The following is a 22,411-nucleotide window of genomic DNA, read 5'->3' as shown; positions in this document are numbered from 1 at the left end:
GGGAGGAATGGGGCATGAGCCCCCAGTGGGGAGGACCGGTGTGGCTCTGAGGGCTCCTCGGGGTGGATGCTCTCCCGCAGGGCCTCCTGGATCCTGACAGCCCCCTGATGGACCTCCTGGATGGCAGCCTGCAGCAAGTGCAGCCGGGCTGATGGCAACAACCCCACAAGATGCACCAGCATGCCCAGGGACAGGTCTGGTTCCATGTTGCAGAGTGCCGTGGTGTCCCGAGTGAGGGCAAGCAGAGCACTCCGAGACACAAATACTTTGCTATCCCTCAGCGAGGTGGACCAGCAAGCAGAGAAACCTGAGAACTGTCTGCCCGGGATTGGGGGGTCGGGTCTCTTTAAGCACAGACCTCAGCTAGCCTGAGGCAGCAGCCCCACACACTAAGTCCAATCCTGATGCCCTTTTGGCACTGGTTCTGGCCAGCCTTACCTTCAATTCAGGGTCCACTCAATGTGGACGCGCTATTTCGAATTAGAAAAACGCTATTTCAAATTAGTTTTAGTGTCTAGATGCGTTATTTCAAATTACCTTATTTCGAATTAAGTAATTCGAAATAAGTTAATTTGAAATAGCGCTGTAGTGTAGACATACCCTTAGAGCAGCGACTAGCAATAATTGGTGGCTGCACTCAAGAGGCCACCAAAAACTACATTGTGGGAACCCTTGCTATAGACTTTACATGTTGAAAGCCCAGTAAAAATATGAATTGATGAACTCTCACAAGCCCTTCGTGAAGTGAATAAATATTAATATTGTCCACAAAAAAAAAACACGTCCTTGGAATCAGTTAACATTTACATAACAGCAAGTTCAAATAAAGCTAGTTTATAAAGTATTAATTTTATTTGCAATTTTTATAAAGCTGTAATATTACACGGTATCACAATTCCATGGATTTTATAACCCCTCTTGCAATTCACTGGTATCACTTATAAAAAAAAAACATGACACAAAATGGAAATTAAAATCAGAGGCATACAAATGCATATCATGTTCTGTTCTACTTACTGTATTGAGTCTATTACATTGTTCTTAATGAATGTAGCAAAAATCCCAGTGCCAGCTAGCAAAATGAATGCATATATTTTAGTTATATCATCAGAAAGCTTTCTTGCAAAGCTATGACATCAAAGCAATACAATCTGTCTTTATTTAGAGTCTGATTCAGCTCCCATTATAGTCAAAAAGAGTTTTTTTAATGGCTTCAGTGACGACTGGATATGATCCTCTGAGCACAAGAAAAACTCCAATCACCTTTTGTCAGGAGGAGAGAGGGATGGGGCACCTGCCTTGGGACCAGCAATTCAAAAGGACCAGGGTTCCTTTTTTGAGGCATAAGGATCTTGCACAAAAGGGGGGGGGGGTTGTGCAAAATGGACCCATCCACACTGCTTGTTTTTGCGCAAAAACTTCTTGTGCAAAAAGTATCGGCAGACAATATGGAAATGACAGCGGGACAAATGCTAACGAGTGCTTCATTAGCATACTCTCTGCTGGCAAAAGCCTGAAGTGTAGACATAGTCTCAAAGCTGCCTTGGGAAGTGAGGTTGTGCGCCATACTCCGGGCTGCACTAATGACTGGCTGCCCCCCAATACTACCCCTTTCATCTGAGGCCCCACCCCTTCCAGGTATGCAGACCGGCAAGTCTGTTGGTCCCCCTGATAATAAGAATTGTGGGACTCAGCTTATTTTATTCAAGAATGCACCATTAAAGCCTTCTGGGTGAGCTTGTAGCTACGCAATGCACTATGTCCCAGTTCAGACCCCAGATTCCCCATACCTAGAGTGACCAGACTAGAGAATTTTTCTTATATGGGCAACTATTCCTCACCCTTAGCCCCAAATATTAAGTGTCCTGATCTTCACACTTGCTATCTGGTTACCATGGCCAGACCACTTCAAAGATACAGGTGCTGCTGCACCCCTTGGGTTGAAATAGCTTCCATTATTTCCAGGGTTTACAATAAGGAGATTAGAGCTGGTTAATTGAATATTTATGAATTCTTACCAGTTACAGGACTATTCAATCATTCCCTGGGGTGGGGCCAGCAGCCAGTGTGCTCCAGCCCCCCTCCCGGGAAGCCCCCAGCACCTCAAGCTGCTGCCCCAGTTTAAAAATAAGCTCCACATGCAGACTGGTTGCCTGCTACCCCGTAGTACTGCCTTTGATATCAAAGCAGCAGCGTGGGGTGGCAGCAGCCCATGTCTGCAGGGGTCTGAGCTAGGAGGTGAAGCAGCCTCTGTCCATGGCACCCCAGGCTGGCCTCAGCCAGAGGCTTGTCTGGAAGTAGCCTTTTTCCATGGTGGGGGTCCAAGTTTCCTGTGAACAGAGGACGCTCCGCCTCCTACAGAGCAGACTCTGCCCGCAGCAATCCTGGGCCGTTGTCTGCAGGGTATCCCAGGGGAACAAAGACTAGGGACCTTAAATCTCTTTTGCTTCAGCTTACTAGGAAAGTGACTCTCTTGCAGGCCCTCATTCCTGGCACATGGTGGCTGCTGTACCTTTTCTGGGAACACATAAAGAACCCTAGTGTCCCTTGACAACATTATATTCAATGTGGCTTTTTTGAAGAAGAAAAACTTATGGTAGGTCCTAATAGTGTCCTTAATTGATTCTGCCTGCTGTAGGAAACACAGTTGCATATCTAAGCTTCTGATCTTCTTCCTCCTTATGCCAGTGTAAAGCATGAGCAACTCCAGAGGGGCCAACAGAATTACACCAATATAAAACTGGAGGAAAATAAAGATCTTTGTTCCTAATGCAAACATTCATTTATATAGATTTTCATACACTTACAAATGTATATTAGATAAGGATAAAATGTGTGAAGACCATAAAACTCTCTTGCTTCAGTGTATATGTCCAACCTCTAGCAGATAGGTTTAGAGAAGAAACTTTCTCTGTGAGCAAGTTGTGCCACAATTGTCTATTATTGGGATTCTCCTTGAATCTACTTGTGAAGGATCTGGTGAAGGTTACAGCTTTTAGACAGGATTCTGGACTATGTGAACCAATGGTCCAAGTATGACAATTCTGATGTTCTTCTAGTACAAACTGTCTTAACTTAATAAAAGTTATGAGACTTTGTATCAGCAGTGGATCTTTCCATTAATATCTGTAAGATAGCTCATTGAATAGTCAAAATTCAGCAGTCAAAGCTATTCAGTCAAAAGTTGATCATTATTTTCATACTGACTTCCATTCTTCAGCTCCTTTGCAAAGAAAAACAATGTCATGGTCATTAGATTGTTTTTAATGTGGTTGTAGAGAAAGTCATATAGTTCAGCTTTCATTATCCTGTTTCAGAAACAATTTCATACTAATTTTCCTGTCAGGTGTCAGTTACGCTACCATCAAAATAATTACATATGACCAGGAACTATGGCCCACATGCCTCAAAGTGATTTTTTACTCTAAGAAAGAGTAGTAGTGGGGATTTCATGGCTGTTTTACAAAGGCAAATTAGTCCTCAAGAGGAATACAGGACAGGATAGTGGCACCAACACTCAAGAATACCACACTGAAAATTCTGAGCACCACATCCTTCAACCATAAAAAGTTCTTTCTTTGTGTATTCAAAGCCATAAGTGACAGAAAAGCAATTTATCCACTGTCTCCTAGAACTCCACTGCCTTCCTGGACAAATGCAAATGCTTTGCTCCCCCAAAGGAGAGGGCAGGCTAGAGTGGGTGGGGCATGACCATATCATTTCTCCTATTCCATTTTTTTGGGCTGCTTGTGTCCCAGGAAGCAGTTCCTGCACTCAGGAGATCACAGAGATTGCAGTGATGGCAAACTCATGCACTATTCCTTGTGCCTTCCCTCTCACCCATGTTTTCCACTAGCTGAAATGTCATTGCTGTCCAATATGCGTGATCAATGTAAGGTTTGCTCCAGTTTAACAATTCCCAGATTAGCCTGTTCTTTTTGCTTCAGATTTGAAAATCTGAGTCTATAGCTACACAGTGCAAAAAGGGGCAGATATAGGGGATAACTAAAGTTCTATGTTGCTGTATTAAGAAAAAGACCCCTAAGTAGATTCATACAATTAAATGCAAATGTCCTGCCAATTAGTGCGTACTCACATAGCCCCCTATTAATTGTACTAGTGTGACGTACCTGGGTGGTTCTATTAGTAATATAATTTGTAAAAAATAACACATCCTCTTATAGGTCACTTACAAGAACAGCTATTCTTGCACTATTGCATAGACGGTATGTATTTTATCTCCAGGTCCTTTGCCAGATACTTCAGTGTTATCCACCATACAACAGTCTGCATTTGGGTTCTCATATGGGCTTGCTGCAACTGAATACAACACTTCATTTCTTTGCAAGTCTTTTCTACTGCTCACAGCATTTGGGGAACCTATAAAAGAATTACTCTGTATCAAAGAGGTTATGAAACTCCAAGATTTAAAGTAAAATGTCAACAAAAATAAATCAATCAACGAAATATAATGCAATCTAGCTCTCTCTGAAAAGAACGTTAAATAATGATTTCTCCTAACACCAATTAATGGAATTCTTCTCTATTCTATTCAGCCCAGAATTAAGCCATGTGCTGATTACTCTTTACAGTACCCCACCTCCAGTGGTGAGGAAAAAGACTCAGAATCACTTAGCTGCCAGGTTCTTACATGGCCCCATCACTCTGATGTCGGAACATGGAATACGTGACTCCATTTTGGCACCCGAAAGGGAGCAGGAAGCATTGTAATCTTCATTTTACTGAGGAGAAACTGAGGCATACAGAGATTCTGTCACTTGCTCAAGGTCATAGGGAGACAATGTAAGTAAGAGAGCCAAGATTTTAACTCAGATCACCCTCATCTTATTCCAGTGCCTTAATTGAAAAAAAGTATGGCATTACTTGATGTTTAAAAACATTATACCATGGACGGACAGTCTAAGAAATCCATAGTGCACAATTCTCAAAATGTGTTAAGTAATACAATCACATCAACCAAGTTTATCAAAAACTTCCTACTCACATTCATCTCCTGGGATTTCAACAGCAGCCTGAGCGCTAAAATAAAAAGATAAGGAAAGAATCCATTTAGTAATATCTATCAGCTGGAAAAACCACTAAAAATTATACGAATATTTCATTGGTTATATCCATTCAAGACCATACCTGGGAAGTTGTGCAGATGACTTTCCTGTAACAGATAAATAAAACACACTGTAAAGTTTCAATAGCTAAAAAATTCCTACAGATATCACTTACTAATTTTACTTTTCCTACCTTTTGAGCTGCCATTCTTTTTCTTTTTATAGATCAACCATACTATCCCACTGATAATGATAATCCCTTCGATCGATCTAATCGTAGCATACAATGGCACAGAATGGAATGGCACTGAAGGAGAGACTAAAATAGGACCGGGATTAGTTAATCTTGAAAATTTTATCCAGATGGTGAACAAAACACTTTACCATCATATCTCCATTATACAGATAGCACTTTTCAAGCGATCAAACAATGTTTAACAACTATGTGGATAATACACATTCAGCAACCCCTTAATGTGGATGATTCCTGATTAAAGTATTAAAGGATTGTTAATAAAAACAACAGATAAATTAACTTACAGAAATCAAGTTATTTTATGAGAAAATACTGCACTATTCTACTGTAATGAGACAATACAATATATTTTAGAGTAGCAATACTGAAGTATCTTGAGAGATTACTGTAGAATATTCTAATATTTGAATGGATTAACACAGCACAACTGTAAAACAAATAAATACCAAGGTTCACATTTTTAAGGGCTTCGAACCAGCCTCCATTTGTAGTCATTTGTAGGTACAACTGTTCCATTCACCTGCTTACAGAGAGAGAACTGGGTGGGGATTGGGAGGGGAGAGAGTGAAGAAGCTCTACAGAGCTTTGTGCTGTCCCCCCACTGCAATCCATGCCATGCCTCAAATTCCTTCATGTCTGGGCAAACCTTGATTTTGTCCCATAGTAATTATGGGTGACATCCGGTCTCAGGTGAATTCAGTGGAATATTTGCCATTAACTCAATGGAGCTAGGATTTCATGATCTCTGACTGTGTGTTATGCTGGAACAAGTAGGTAAGACCCCAAACTACTGTCACACTTTGCTCTCTCCTTCCTCCCCACAACTGGCTCCTATCACCTCTGCCTTCCTCCTGTTCTGTAAAGTCTGGGCCCAGTGGGGGTGTCACTGAGAGCACCGGACATCAGCCTCAGTTCAACTGCTTGGAACCAGATGCAGCATGGCGCACTGCAGGCTAGACCTGCCATTGCAGGGAAAGTTCGTCTCAGTTCTGCAGTGAAACATTGGAGAATTCAGTTGCTGAAATCTAAGAAGTCATAAGAACATAAGAATGGCCGTACTGGATCAGACCAAAGGTCCATCTAGCCCAGTATCCTATCTACCGACAGTGGCCAGCACCAGGTGCCCCAGAGAGGGTGGACCGAAGACAATGATCAAGCGATTTGTCTCCTGCCATCCCTCTCCAGCCTCTGACAAACAGAGGCCAAGGACACCATTTTATCCCCTGGCTAATAGCCTTTTATGGACCTAACCTCCATGAATTTATCCAGCTTCTCTTTAAACTCTATTATAGTCCTAGCCTTCACAACCTCCTTTGGCAAGGAGTTCCACAGGTTGACTACACGCTGTGTGAAGAAGAACTTTCTTTTATTAGTTTTAAACCTGCTACCCATTAATTTCATTTGGTGTCCTCTAGTTCTTCTATTATGGGAACTAATAAATAACTTTTCTTTATCAGCCCTCTCCACACCACTCATGATTTTATAGACCTCTATCATATCCCTCCTCAGTCTCCTCTTTTCTAAACTGAAAAGTCTCAGTCGCTTTAACCTCTCCTCATATGGGACACGTTCCAAACTCCTAATCATTTTAGTTGCCCTTTTCTGAACCCTTTCCAAGGCCAAAATATCTTTTTTGAGGTAAGGAGACCACATCTGTACACAGTATTCAAGATGTGGGCGTACCATAGTTTTATACAGGGGCAGTAAGATATTCTGGGTCTTATTTTCTATCTCTTTCCTAATAATTCCTAGCATCATGTTTGCCTTTTTGATCGCCGCTGCACTCTGTGTGGAAGTTTTCAGAGAACTGTCCACGATAACTCCAAGATCTCTTTCCTGATTTGTCGTAGCCAAATTAGCCCCCATCATACTGTACGTATAGTTGGGGTTATTTCTCCCATTGTGCATCACTTTACACTTATCCACATTAAATTTCATTTGCCATTTTGTTGCCCAATCACTCAGTTTGGTGAGATCTTCTTGGAGTCCCTCACAGTCTGCTTCTGTCTTAACTATCCTAAACAGTTTGGTATCATCTGCAAACTTTACTACCTCACTGCTTACCCCTTTCTCCAGATCATTTATGAATAAATTGAAAAGGATTGGTCCAAGGACTGACCCTTGGGGTACACCACTAGTTACCCCTCTCCAATCTGAAAATTTACCATTTATTCCTATCATTTGTTTCCTGTCTTTTAACCAGTTCTCAATCCAAGAAAGGACCTTCCCTCTTATCCCATGGCCATGTAATTTACACAAGAGCCTTTGGTGAGGGACCTTGTCAAAGGCTTTCTGAAAATCCAAGTATACTATATCTACTGGATCCCCCTTGTCTGCATGTTTGTTAACCCCTTCAAAGAACTCTAACAGATTTGTAAGACAGGATTTCCCTTTACAGAAACCATGTTGAGTTTTGTCCAACAAATTATGTTCTTCTACATGCCTCACAATTTTATTCTTTACTATTGTATCGACTAATTTGCCCGGTACTGAAGTTAGACTTACCAGTCTGTAATTGCCAGGATCGCCTCTAGAGCCCTTTTTAAATATTGGTGTCATGTTGGCTACCTTCCAGTCATTAGGTACGGAAGCCGATTTAAAGGATAGGTTACAAACCACAGATAATAGCTCAGCAATTTCCCATTTAAGTTCTTTTAGAACCCTTGGATGAATGCCATCCGGTCCCGGAGATTTGTTAACATTAAGTTTTTCTATTTGTTCCAAAACCTCCTCTAATGACACTTCAGTCCGGGACAGTTCCTCAGATTCATCACCCACAAAGGACGGTGCAGATTCGGGAATCTCCCCAACGTCCTCAGCCGTGAAAACTGAAGCAAAGAAATCATTTAGTTTCTCCGCAATGGCTTTATCGTCCTTGATTGCTCCTTTTATAGCTCGATCATCTAGGGGACCCACAGGTTTTTTAGCAGGCTTCCTGCTTCTAATGTACTTAAAAACATTTTGTTATTTCTTTTTGAGTTTTTGGCTAGCTGTTCCTCAAAATCTTTTTTTGCTTTTCTTATTACATGTTTACACTTGATTTGACAGTGTTTATGTTCCTTTCTATTTACCTCACTAGGATTGGACTTCCACTTCTTAAAAGATACCTTTTTGTCCCTCACTGCTTCTTTTACATGGTGGTTAGCCACGGTGACTCTTTTTTAGGTCTCTTGCTATGTTTTTTAATTTGGGGTATACATTTAAGTTGGGCCTCTATTATGGTGTCTTTAAAAAGTTTCCATGCAGCTTTCAGGGATTTGGCTCTAGTCACTGTGCCTTTTAATTTCTGTTTAACTAACCTCCTCATTTTTGCATAATTCCCCTTTTTGAAATTAAATGCCAGGGTGTTGGACTGCTGAGGTGTTCTTCCCACCACAGGAATGTTGAATGTTATTATATTATGGTCACTATTCCCAAGCGGTCCTGTAACGGTTATATCCTGGACCTGATCCTGCACTCCACTCAGGACTAAATCGAGAATTGCCTCTCCCCTTGTGGGTTCCTGCACTAGCTGCTCCAAGAAGCAGTCATTTAAGCCATTGAGAAATTTTATCTCCGCTTCTCTTCCTGAGGTGACATGTATCCAGTCAATATGGGGGTAATTAAAATCCCCCATTATTATAGAGTTCTTTATTTTGGTAGCCTCTCTAATCTTCCTTAGCATTTCAATGTCAGTATCACTGTTCTGGTCAGGTGGTCAGTAATATATCCCTACTGCTAATTTCTTATTATTGGAGCATGGAATTTCTATCCATAGCGATTCTATGGAACATGTTCATTCACTTAATATTTTTATTTCATTTGATTCTACATTATCTTTCACATACAGTGCCACTACGCCACCCACCCGGCCTGCTCTATCCTTTCTATATATTTTATATCCCGGTATGATTGTGTCTTTACTGAGCATCTACAAACTGTGATTTTTAAAGGCTTTTAACTTGGGCAAATCTGAGCACATTTTCATGGGAGTGTTAAAAGATACTAGGCTAACATGAAGGCTGCTCTCCTGTCAAATGACAACACCTATTCCAAAGCACTGGGAACCAGATTTGTTCAAAGAAAATGTCAACAGTATTTTTAACATGGCAAAACAGCCTCATGGTCTGTTCTCTAAAATGGCTGGACCATTTTCATTGAAGTATCCCAGAAAAATTCATCCTGTAGTAGAAACCCAGCATGGAAAAATTAATCCTAAATAACTAAAGTTTGGCAAAATTATAAGACACTCTGTTACCAATCCCAGCTTCAAAACTGCAGACTTACATGGAATTTCATTCCTCACTTCTATAGAAAGATTATTTGCAATCTTCCAAACATATTTCCCTTTTGACCAGGCATTTACAACACATAAATAAGTTCCACTATCAGAGTAAGTAACATTCAAGATGGTTATATTATGGACTATATGTTTGTTGTCTGAGTCTAAGCTTGTATGATTCAATAGTCGTCCTTTGATCATCTCATCAATACAGCAGTGGTGATTACAGGAAAGTTCTGTTCCTTTCTGAAGAGAAGACAGGCATTTGCTTGTTTCTGTATATTTGATCCAATATGCAACATTGATTCCATTGCTCTTTGTTTGAAATTCACAAGAAAGAGTGATGTTACCACCTTCTTGCACTAAACGATTATCATATGATTTTGCAGAAATGTTCTCAAACATCTGGCTCTCTGCAATACAGAAAAACACAAACGATATGAAAAACATACATGGTTGCATGTTGTAACATGTGTAGTCTTTAAAAGGAATCTTAGAAGTAGGAAAATTTTGCAATGAAAACACTATCTCAGATACAGAATTCAATACAAAAACTTTGTTTCATTCCTATTTGAAGTAGGGCTGGGAGAATTTTATTTTAATAAATAGTTTACATGGCATTTTTACATTAACAGGAGCAAATACCTGTACTATTGGCTAGAAGTCAGCTCCAACTAGCCATTTGGGGCCCAATCCTGTGAAGTCTGAGTACCTTCTACAAAGTAGTCGTCACCCTCACTTTCCGTTGAAGCCAGGGATAGCTGAAGGTGCTCAGCTTAGCATTGCATGTTCAGTCTCTTGGTGGTTAGCAAAATAATAATTCATGGACCGGACCAGGGTGAAAAGTGGGAGGACACAGAGGGGTCATGAATCCCCCAGATGTCATGGGGGCAGTGGCAATAGGCCAGCAACCAGCATGCAGAACCATCCCAATCATTGGACAAGTTGGGGCAACCGACCCTGGCTGTGGACTTTGGTGCAGAGGCCTGCAGGGCCCAGAGCAACCTGGGGGATTAGCAGGGGCAACGGACCCTGGCTCTGGACTTTGATGCGGAGGCCTGCAGGGCCCAGAGCAACCTGGGGGATTAGCATGGGACCTGGCACTGGCAGCAGGGCTCACACCTGCTCCCACACTCACCAGCGGCAAGAAACAGAAAAACTTGTCCCCAGCCCATTCTGCTCCCCCAGCTCCCAGCTGTATTGCTTGGGGGAAGAGGCTTGCAGGAAGGGGTAAAGCCACCCCCACACTCATTGGCAGCAGGAAGCAGATCCAGGGGAGCAGAGGGGACTGGGGTGAACACAGGGACAACACCTCTGACTCCTGCTGCAAGCACCAGTGGGGCATGCTCTTAGAGGTACTAACTACGCTACTCCTCCTGCAGATGTATGTCCAGTTCAACTGAAAAAATCTCTGGGACTTAGGAACAGACAAAGTAACCCTTCCACTCTACTCTGCACAGATCAGGCCTCAACTGGAGTATCACATCCAGTTCTGGAGGCTGCATTTCAGGAAAGATGAGGATAAATTAGAAAAAGTCCAGAAAACAGCAACTAAAAATATTAGAAACATGGCAATATGAAGGAGGCACTATGAAAGAGGATTTAAATGGAAATATGAGGGAGGATTTAAAAAACTGGATTTATTTAGTTTGAAGAAAAGGAGACTAAAGAGGACATGATAATAGTTATTAGAAATGGCTGAAATTGTGAAAATGTGAAATTGTGAAACAGCAATTAAAGATTAATATTTTCTGGATAAAGCAGTGGAATTGCAGTGTACGTTTAACAGGACAGTTAAAGATCAGTCATTTTGGATTGTGCATGAATACATTTTAAACAATGGCCGGTAGAGTGAGATTCTGAAGTATTTTAAATGTCAAATTTTCAACTACAAGTTGGACCTCCCAAAACTGGGACTCCTTCGTCCAGCAGCATCCATGGTCCAGCAGGGCCATGGGTGTTCCTGGAACAGAGAGTCCTGGCTGGGAGCCCCAGTGGCAAGAGGTCTGGTGGCTTGGAGCTCGCTGGAGCTCAGGCTGGGACCAGCACCAGAGCCCCAGTAGCGCAGCAGGGGCCGCAGCAACCGCCATCAACAAAGATCTCTTCACCTACCAACTTTCAGGAACAAAGGTGGCAGTTACACTGTACCAGCATCTTTACAAAAGAGTGTTTCCAGTGGGAAGAAAAAAGCAACTTCTTCTTCTGAAATAAGTGGGAGAATACCTCCCAAAAAAAAGATTGAACAAAAACTGAATAAAGACTTCCTGAGTAGGCCTCTGAGTTGGAATGTATGTAGATATCAGGGCAAGTAGACTTAGTATGGCCAAAACTATCTCTAGTCAATGACAAGATATTTGTTTTAATTTATTTTCTTTTTTCAAAAATTGTACTTTGGCTCACTACTTTCCTCAGTCTAGTTCAGATACCTCATTCATTCAAAGCTAAATTCACTCACCCTCACTGACATAATACATCCTCCATTATTGTTCCTTATTTAAGCCAGGGGAATGCTGGTGGTGTATGGTATTATTCATTGTAAAAGGGGCAGAATCTGGTCCTCAGTCCTGAATTATCTGAATAATCTCCTCTTAATCTCACTAACTCTCTTTCTGGCCTCTGGAACTTACTGATGAAAATAACCCCCCTACCCGCCACGAAAGGCACTCACCTGCAGTCATGTTTATTATCACCACAATAAAAAAGTTATAACGTCTGCAATGAGCCACATTGGCAAAAATTGGGAGAGTCCCTGATGTTCCTGTGTCTTTAAGTTGTTCACATGCAAATACCCCACCACTTTGGGAAGTAGAAACTGATAATCGGTTTGTACGCTTTCTATTATAAGGCTGTTCGTTTGTCCCTTGAGATATGGGACTACAGGTGATTGCGTTGAATACTTGAAGATGTTCTCGAATTTCATACCAAACTGTTTCGTTGCTCCCATTAGCCAAGGTTTCGTTGCACGTAAGTGTGAAATTTTCATTTTCATAACGATAAAAGAAAGTCTCTCCTGTTTAATATATGTAAATGATTAATGTTACAAAATGATTCAGAAATCAATCACCTGAAGACTTTTCTTTACAGTATTCTAGATAGCCTTAAGGACCCAATCCAGCTTGTCTGCTTCTGGGATGCTGCTGTGTTCCTCCAGGTGCATGCTGAACATCCTCTCATTGCCATCAGTAGAAACTCTGTGCTCTGAGCACCTCCAATGACAACCACAGCACTTTGTCAGATCTCGAGCTAAGAGTTCAGATCTGGAATAATACACTTGGACTTTGTGAAATGAGCAGGACATTGCACAGATGATCGTGAATACTGCTCAAATTACATAATTTAAAAGCCTGGATATTTGCTTTCTTTTAAAATATGTTTTTGTGGTCATATTTGACCAGGAGAATGACACCAGAGAGAGTTTAAAAGAGGAAAACAAGGTACACAAACATCTGTATTTTTGTACTAGTAATTGCCATATTTATTAATTCCCTTGGTCAATGGCCAATTACAAGCAGCCACAATACCCAAAAAAATGGTTATTTGTCTTTCATAGCTGTCATTCTTTGAGATGTGTTGTTCATGTCCATTCCAATCAGGTATGAGCGCGCCCATGTGCACAGTAGCTGGAAGATTTTCCTCCTAGCAGTTAGCCGTAGGGTTGCGCTGGGCACTCCCTGGAGTGGCACCCAATATAGGGCACTGTCAACCCACCTGTTCATCAATTCCTTCTTGCCAGCTACACTGACAGAGGAGAAGGAGAGTGGGTATTGAAACGGACATGAACTCCACATCTCAAAGAACAACAGTTACGAAAGGGGAGTACAGGAGAGTCTCGATTATCCGACCTAAATAGGAACAGAGGATGGTCGGATAAAGGAAATATCGGGTAATACGGAAAATTCTTTAATGCAGTAATTAATTTTATAAATTTGAACTTTGTAATACCTTGCAAGATCCAGTTCTAAACCTCCTCAATCTGCTGCCTTGACCAGCCCTTATATATACCCCCAAATGGGAGTAAGATCCAGGGCTCTGCCCTGCGGTGGAAGCACAGCCCTCGCCCTGCACCACTCCATGTCACCTGGCGATGACGTGACGCAGGGCAAGGTGCTCGCCGCTTTCCCCAGAAACAGTTAACAGGAAAAACGGGAAAAAAGCTTTTTTGATGATGGCGAATTCTTCAGCCACAATAGGGAGCTGCAGACCTGCCAACCAGAGCTCCGTCCAGCCATGGAACAGGGAAAAGGGAAAGGGAAAGAAAGGCCATTGTCCAGCGTCCCTGGAGTCCATTGCCATGATGTGACAGGTGGCATGTTGGATAACACGGAATGTCAGATAAACGAAGGTCGGATAATCGAGACTTTACTGTAACCATTTTTTCTTCTTCGAGTGCTTGTTCATGTGTATTCCAATCAGGTGACTCACAGCCCAAGTCCAGGAGTTGGGGTCAGTGTTCTGCACTGGTTGGAGCACTGTCCTCCCAGAGGTTGCATTGTCTTTAGATTGCTGTATAATTACATAGTACACAGCAAAGGTGTGTAGTGAGGGCTAGGCTGCAGCCCTAGAGATCTTCTGGCTGGGGATCTGGGCGGAAAATACTATGGAGGAAGTGTGAGCCCTAGTAGAGTGTCCTGGGAGCAGAGGTAGAGTTCTACCGCAAGTACGAGGTGTACCGGTAGTTCGGAATAGGAATCCTAGTCCGAACTACCTAGTTCGAGCCCCGTGTAGCCGCGCTGCATGGGGTTCGAACCAGCGGGGTTTTAAAAATGGCGGCTCCCCGCTTATGCAAATGAAGCCCGGGAAATTCAAATCCCGGGCTTCATTTGCAAGTGCGGTATGCCTACATTACCCTCCTAGTTCGAACTAGGAGGGTAGTGTGGACATACCCTCTGTTCTTAGGGGAGGAACCTTGAAACCTCTCTCTCGCCCTCTGGTAAGCAGCATCTACAAGTTGGGCCTCCCTCGTCTAGCACCCTCGGTACCTGACTGGTTCTAGATGAGGAATTTTGCTGGGCCAAGGAGGCCTTTTCTGGCCCCTATGCCATTAGCTGCCCCAGCCCCACCCTGACTGCAAACTTCACAGACAGCTTCCCCCTGACACTGGCCCTGTTGACTTCTTGTCCCCATCTGGCTTCCTGGGCCTACTGTGCAGTCCTGCTGCCATGTGCCAGTTTCCTGGCCCTACTGGCCGCTGCACTGCCGGCCTGCAGAGCTCTCAGGCTCATGCCCTCCATGGAGACTCTCTGGTCTTGGAACATCTGCAGACCTGGCAGACCACGGATATTGCCAGACCAGAGATCCTGGTTTAGAGAGGTACAGTCTGTACTACGAGAGAGTCCAGGGGCAGGTGGGAATAGAGGCCCTCATACCCCTTGGAGGGGACAAAGTACCTGTAGTAAGTTGACGGTCAGTAACATGGAGTCAGCAGGCCTAAACAGAGGCCGGAGCATGAAAACAGCAACAGGCCTGCAATCTAGTGAGCAAGACTTTGGTTCAGTAACACAGGAGCCAAGAAAGAGGCCTACTGATAACTGTGTAATTGTGTAAGTTAGGTCGAGCATGGAAGGATACAGGGAGGCACTGGGTACAGACTGTAAGCCAAAGGGGAGTAACGGAACATCTTAATAAGAAATATCTTGGTACAAAGACTCCCTAAAAACTAATGCACATACCGACCTAGATTCAGGACCAGGTCAGAACTGACAGCATGAAGGATAGTAAGTAAGCCCCGCTTCCGTAAGGTGAGGGGTGGTAACTAAGCAACGTAACCTGGTACGTAAAGAAATGATGTAAATTGTTTCTCCCTGTCTGTAAAAGGACATCGCAAAGGGTGCTCTCCGGCCGACATTACGGGGGGCTCACTAGGTGCCTGAACGGTAGGTGTCATTGCCTAAACTTACAGAATGCACAGTAGCTTAACTTTGACTAACTGCTGCTAATATTTGTTCTATGGCAATAGGCCTGCCCAGTGTTGGTACCTTGTCAAAGCGGGCCATAGTGCCCAGTGGTGTAACATTGTACTGATCTCTGTTACCAACTGGTAGAGCTTTGCATTTGACAATAAACCTGCTTGATTGATTTCAAACCTTGCCTGCATCTGTCATTTCCGGGGCCTCTCAAAGATCTCCTGTGTTGACCCAAGTGCATGGGATCTAACTCTCTAGATAAAGGGAGAACCGAAAAACAGCATCGCTTGTCTTGTAACCTCAGTAGTACAGAATGTAATGCCATCCACAGCCTCCGGAACAACTCTGACATTATAATCAAAGAGGCTGACAAAGGAGGTGCTGTAGTCATCCTGAACAGGCCTGACTACCTAAAGGAGGTTGCCAGACAACTCTCCAATACCAAATTCTACAGGCCTCTTTCCTCAGATCCCACTAAGGAATACACTAAGAAACTGCACCATCTACTCGGGACACTCCCTGCACAAGCACAGGAACAAATCGACACACCCTTACAGCCCCGACTAGGGTTGTTCTATCTATTACCCAAGATCTACAAACCTGGAAATCCCAGATGCCCCATAATCTCGGGCATTGGCACTCTCACTGAAGAACTGTCTGGATATGTGGACTCTCTACTCAGACCCTACGCCACCAGCACTCCCAGTTACCTCCGTGACACTACTGATTTCCTGAGAAAACTACAATGCATTGATGATCTTCCAGAAAACACCATCCTAGCCACCATGGATGTAGAGGCTCTCTACACAAACATCCCACACATAGATGGAATACAAGCTGTCAGGAACAGTATCCCTGATGATGCCACAGCACAACTGGTGGCTGAACTCTGCGAATTTATCCTCACACACAACTATTTCAGATTTGGTGACAATATATACCTCCAGACCAGTGGCACTCCTATGGGCACCCGCATGGCCCCACAATACGCCAACATTTTTACGGCTGACCTGGACAACGCTTCCTCAGCTCTCGTTCACTCACACCCCTTCTCTACCTATGCTACATCGATGACATCTTCATCATCTGGACCCATGGGAAGGAGACTCTGGAAGAATTTCACCATGATTTCAACAGCTTCCACCCCACCATCAACCTTAGCATGGACCAATCTACATGGGAGGTCCATTTCCTGGACATCACGGTGCAAATAAGTGATGGTCACATAATCACCACCCTATACCGAAAGCCTACCAACCGTCATGCTTACCTGCATGCCTCTAGCTTCCATCCTGGACACACCACACGATCCATTGTTTACAGCCAAGCACTGAGATACAACCGCATATGCTCCAACCCCTCAGACAGAGACCTACACTTACAAGATCTTCAACAAGCATTCTGTAAACTATGATACCCACACGAGTAAGTGAGGACACAGATTGACAGAGCCAGACGTGTACCCAGAAGCCTCCTGCTACGGGACAAGCCCAAGAAAGAAACCAACAGAACACCACTGGCCATCACCTACAGTCCTCAGCTAAAACCTCTCCAACACATCATTAGTGATCTACAACCCATCCTGGACAATGATCCCTCACTTTCACAGGCCTTGGGAGGCAGGCCAATCCTCGCCCACAGACAACCCATCAACCTGAAGCATATTCTTACCAGCAAATATACACCACACCATAATAACTCTAACTCAGGAACCAATCCATGCAACAAACCTCGGTGCCAACTCTGCCCACATATATACACCAGAAAAACCATCACAGGACCTAACCAGATCAGCTATACTGTCACTGGTTCATTCTCCTGCACATCCACTAACGTAATATATGCCATCATGTGCCAACAATGCCCTACTGCTCTATACTGGACAGTCCCTGCATAAAAGAATCAATGGACACAAATCAGATATTAGGAATGGCAACATACAAAAACCTGTAGGGGAACACTTCAATCTCCCTGGACACACAATTGCAGATCTAAAGGTAACCATCCTGCAGCAAAAAAAATTCAAGACCAGACTTCAAAGAGAAACTGCTGAGCTACAGTTCATCTTCAAGTTTGACACAATCAGCTCAGGATTAAACAAAGACTGTGAATGGCTCGCTAACTACAAAAGCAGCTTCTCCTCTCTTGGAATTCACACCTCCAGATCAGCTACCAGAAGTGGGCATCATCCTCCCTGATTGGATCCACCTGGTCATCTCCAGCCTGATTCTGGCCTGCATATTTAAACCTGACTCTGGAAATTTCCACTACATGCATCTGACGAAGTGGGTCTTTGCCCACAAAAGCTTATGCTCCAACACTTCGGTTAGTCTATAAGGGTACGTCTACACTACAGCGCTAGTTCGAACTAACTAAGCTAATTCGAACTAACGCGTCTAGAACTAAAAACTAGTTCGAATTAGCGTTTTGCTAATTCGAACTAGCAAGTCCACATTGAGTGGACTCTGAACAGGGCTTAAGGATGGCCGGAAGCAGTGCCGGCAGGGCATCAGAGGAGGACGTAGAGCGTGGAGATGCTGTCTCAGGCTAGCCGAGGGCTGCGCTTAAAGTGTCCTGACCCCCACCCCGGACAGACAGTTCTAAGGGGTGCCCCGCTTGAAAACCAGTCCTGGCTTGGAGTGCCCGAAGTACCCACACTGGGCACATCACAGCACTCGGCCATCAGACCGGCTGCACTTGCCGCAGGCTGCCATCTGGGGAGAGGGGGCAATCGGGGGGCTGCAGGAGAGCTTCCACCCCCAGAAGCCCGCAGAGCCAGCCCAGTCCTCCCCATCGGGGGCTCGTACCCCATTCCTCCCTCACCTCCTTCCACTTACCCTTCCCTAGCCCCCCTTCTTATTGATGTACAAAATAAAGGACACGTGTGTTCAAAAATAGAAACTCTGTTTATTTAACAAAACTCGGGGAAACTGGGAAAAGGAGGTGGGAGAGGGGAAGAGAGAGGCTGGGAGAGGGGAGGGGGAAAACTGGGAGGAGGGAGCTGAAAGGGGGAAGCAAGGGAAAGGAGGGGGTGGGGAAACTGACGGATCAGGGGTGGGAGTCTCGCCGGGCCGACCGCCTCCCAGTACGGCGAGGGAGGGGGCCTCGGCGTCCCCGGGAAGATGGGGTGGAGGGTGCGGAGGTTGAGGTGGGGGGTGTGGACATTGAGGAAGAGGTTGTGGGGGTTGAGGAGGGAGAGGTGCGAGGGGGAGCAGGAGTGGGAGGAGGGACAGCAGTTGGGGGGACAGCTGGTACAGGATCAGCACAGGGCACCATGCTCTGCAGCAGGAGCTGCAGGTTGGTGCTCAGCACTCGGAGCTCAGCCAGCAGCTCGTGGCGGACCTGCAGGTCTTCCCGCATCCACGACCGTAGTGTGCGGTGCACGGCTTGCAGGGCCCCAAGGTGCTGGTCCCAGTATTCCTGCTCCGTGCTGGCAGTCCGGAGCAGGCCGCAGGTACGGGAGCATGTCCCGGGCGGGGTGGTGCGCCCTGCACGAGCAGCTGGTGCAGCTGTAGAGAAAGAAGAGAAGTGGTCAGTTCTCCCTGGGGACGCAGAGGATGATGCCCAGCCCCCTCCCCAACTCCGCAACGTGAGGGTGACCATGTCCTGCACCGTCACAGCCGCTGTGCTTGTACAGAGGCCATGGTCAGGATGTCTGGCTCTCCCCGGGACTGGGAGCTGCCCCAAGACCGCACCCATGTCCCTGTGCCATGTATAGTGTGGCCGGGGCGGCGGGGGGGAAGGGGAGATGTCCCCTGCCTCCGTGTAGAGGGGACATGTGAAGGGAAATCATCCTGCTGGGTCCTGCCCCGGGGTCGGGAGCATGTCACGTCTCTTTGCACAAGCATGTGCCTATTGGGCAATGGCCCCTGGGTGTCACGCAGCTGGAGCCACCTGCCCAAGGGTGGCATGGCACGTGCTCGCACGTGCACAGGTGTCTGCGTGATCAGTGGAAGGCATGGCCCACGTGCGCGGTCCCTGGTCTCCCTCCTACCTCCCCCCCGAACTACTTAATTCAAACTACTTACCTGGTACGGTCTCCCTGGATGACACTGCTGGCGGTGACCCTTCTGGTGCGCCCAGGTCAGGGCCCTCTGGTCCCGGCTCGATGTCCCCCGGGCTGGCACGGACCGCCCTGCCCCCAATAGTTGGTGGAGGGCAGTGAAGTAGGGGCAGGTGGCAGCCCCTGCAGCGGCGCCGCCTCTTGTGGCCCTGGCATACGCCTGGTGCAGCTTTTTAATTTTAATGCGCACCTGCTCCTGGGTGCGCCTGTGTCCCCTGCTGGCCATGGCGGCTGCTATGCGCCCATAGACGGCCGCATTCCTCCTCCTAGTGCGGAGATAATGGACGTTGGGGGCCTGCCCCCAAACCTCAATGAGGTCCATGACCTCCGCACTAGACCAGGAGGCCACGCGCCGTCTACGGCCCCTGGCTGGCCCCTGGTTGCTGGGGGACTGGGCAGGGGACGTGTCACTGGCACTGGCCGCCTGGCTCATCCTGCAGTCACTGGTTTAAATATCCCCGGCTTCATTAAAATAAAAATGGCCACTGTGCTGTGCCGGCTCAGCTGATCGTCGGCACCGCGTGCAAGTCAAGACACGGACCAGTCGACAAGGGAAGCCCAGCGCAGCAGCCATTTTTATTTTATTGAAGCTGGGGATATTTAAATCCCGACTTCATTGCTTATGTTGGGTAATCTAATTTACATGCCTCTGGCGACAGAGGCATGTCGTCTAGACATACCCTAAATGCCTCTTCTGTGGAGGGCATGGAGAGTCATTCAGAAAGCACCAGGGACACAACTGTAGGAGTCAACCCCTCTTCCCCAGCAAACTTATCCAAACTTTAAAAAACAACATGTAGTCCTGTAGCACATATGGGTACGTCTACACTACAAGCTTCTTCTTCTGGAATAAGCTTTTCTGGAAAATAGCTTCCGCAAAATCTTATTTCAAAATAGAGCATCCACACTACAGGGAAGCCTCAAAATTAGTCTGAGGCTGGCTCCGCTAATGTGGCATTGGGGAGGCATTGAGGAGGAATAAGTTTAGAATGGCCCTGATGAGGAGCTATTTTGACATAGCAGCAGTGGAGCGTCCACATACACCCTCTTCCGAAAAAGCTTTTTTAGAAGAGGCGTAATTCCTCGTAGAATGAGGTTTACCAACATCGGAAAAAGCCCTCTATTATTTCAATTTTCTTTCAAAATAATGGAATTGCTGTGTGCATGCTAGTATTGTTTTTCCAGAATAACAGCCGTTATTCTGAAAAAATGGTGCAGTGTAGATAAACCTGGAACACCCTACACTACAGGGTCTAGACTACAGGGTTTTTTCGAAAAAAGAGGCCTTTTTTAAAAAAAAAAAAAACTTCCCCTGCATCTAGACTGCTGTCGTGTTCCTTTGAAAGTAAATTGAAAGAACGCAGCACTTTTTTTGACCGCGGAAAACCTCCTTTTATGAGGAATAAGGCCTTTTTTTTTAAAGTGCTCTTTCAAAAAAAGGCACTATGTAATATAAACTGTGCTTTTTCAAAAGAGAACATCCAAACTGCCTGGGTCCTCTCTTTCGAAAAAGCGGTTTGCTTTTTCAAAAGTACTGGTTGTAATCTAGACGCTCTTTTTCGAAAGAGGCTTTTCCGAAAGTATCTTTCGAAAATGCCGCTTTCGAAAGAGGCTTGCAGTCCAGATGTAGTCTTAGAGACTAACACAAATAGATGTATATTATCATGAGCTTTCATGAGCAAAACCCACTTTGTCAGAAGTGCAGAGGGGAGAGGAAGAGGAGGGATTCTCACAACTTAAATCAGAAAAAGAAGGGGGAATTGTAGTGCTGGTGCTAATGAGGCTAATTGAGTGGGGTGGAAGTGTCCCATACTTATCAGAAACCTGTCAAAGCATATTTTAACTTACTTGGGCACAAATCATTAATGGATTTAAAAGTAGCCATTCTTCTACAAAGGAATTTCAAAAACCAACTACAGAGAGAGCAGAATTGACCTTCATATGCAAATGTGATACTTCCAGCCCAGTCAATTAGCCTCAATAGCACCAGCACTATAATTGACAGTTACTCCCCCCTCCTCTTCTTTTTCTGTTATAAATTGTGAGGATCCCCCCTTTCCATTCCACTCTGCTCATCTGAGGAAATGGGTTTTGGCCACAAAAAGCTCAAAACAGAAAGAATGCTTAACTGCTTGTGAGGCAAGAAATGAGCAAGGGGAAGTTGTAGATACTGTCACTGACAGTAAGAAGGAACTGAAGGGGGGTGTTGGCAGGGCTCCATATTGGGTGTTATATCAGCACCACTCCAAGGGAACTCTTTTTGAATAAGTGGGGCAAGATCTGGCCCCAAATATAAAGTCAATCATTTCCCTAAAAAGTGACTTTGTTTTGCTTAGTTGGGTATTCTATGAAATTCACAGCATTGTACAACACTACACCATGTGCAGTATATGCCACTTGTTAAAGCTGGAGGAAGAGCTCATGCTGATACCTTTGCTTTTGTGGCAAAAGCGTTCCCATAGACTCTGGGGCAGCCATAGAACCATTGCACCCCAGCGCTGTTCCTGGATCCATTGCTTGGGAAGAGAGATTTGGGAACCACCAGCATAAACTTCCTTTTCCCAGTTAGATTTGCCACCAGCTACATACACTTTGAAACATTCCCCTACATCTCTCCCTCTTTATTTCACACAAAATCAATTTCCTGACATCACTAATGCCCCTTCCCACCCGTCCATGTACTGGTTGAGAGAATAACCTTTTATAACTTTTTTAAAATCAGTAAATGTAGCTTGCAATCAGGAATAATATAGAAATAATATGGGAGACTACCAGACACTATTTTAACCATAAATTCCAAAGGCCAAATGGTATTTTGTATAATTGATCTAAGCATTCCTGTTAGCCTTGAAATAAGCAGCC

The 22,411-nt window shown here is 44.9% G+C and overlaps 1 protein-coding gene across 2 annotated transcripts in view; it reads right to left on the bottom strand.

Annotated features, from left to right (window-relative positions):
- Positions 1-830: 830 nt before the first annotated feature.
- The window catches only part of LOC102455129 (uncharacterized), a 41,313-nt gene continuing 19,732 nt past the window's right edge, over positions 831-22,411 (bottom strand). For both annotated transcript variants that reach the window (XM_075897344.1, XM_075897342.1), the window contains exons 3-9: positions 12,252-12,593; positions 9,589-9,996; positions 5,260-5,385; positions 5,149-5,173; positions 5,006-5,040; positions 4,194-4,380; positions 831-3,223 (exon numbers count right to left, since the gene is read on the bottom strand). In XM_075897344.1, the coding sequence (XP_075753459.1) occupies positions 4,202-4,380; positions 5,006-5,040; positions 5,149-5,173; positions 5,260-5,385; positions 9,589-9,996; positions 12,252-12,593 (1,115 nt within the window). In that variant the 3' untranslated portion in view covers positions 831-3,223; positions 4,194-4,201. The remainder of the gene's footprint in view (positions 3,224-4,193; positions 4,381-5,005; positions 5,041-5,148; positions 5,174-5,259; positions 5,386-9,588; positions 9,997-12,251; positions 12,594-22,411) is intronic.

Source organism: Pelodiscus sinensis, chromosome 14 (assembly GCF_049634645.1).
Source record: "Pelodiscus sinensis isolate JC-2024 chromosome 14, ASM4963464v1, whole genome shotgun sequence".
NCBI classification, from domain to species: domain Eukaryota; kingdom Metazoa; phylum Chordata; order Testudines; family Trionychidae; genus Pelodiscus; species Pelodiscus sinensis.
The sequence above is the reverse complement of the archived record's forward strand: the minus strand, read 5'-3'. Positions and strand labels throughout refer to the sequence as shown.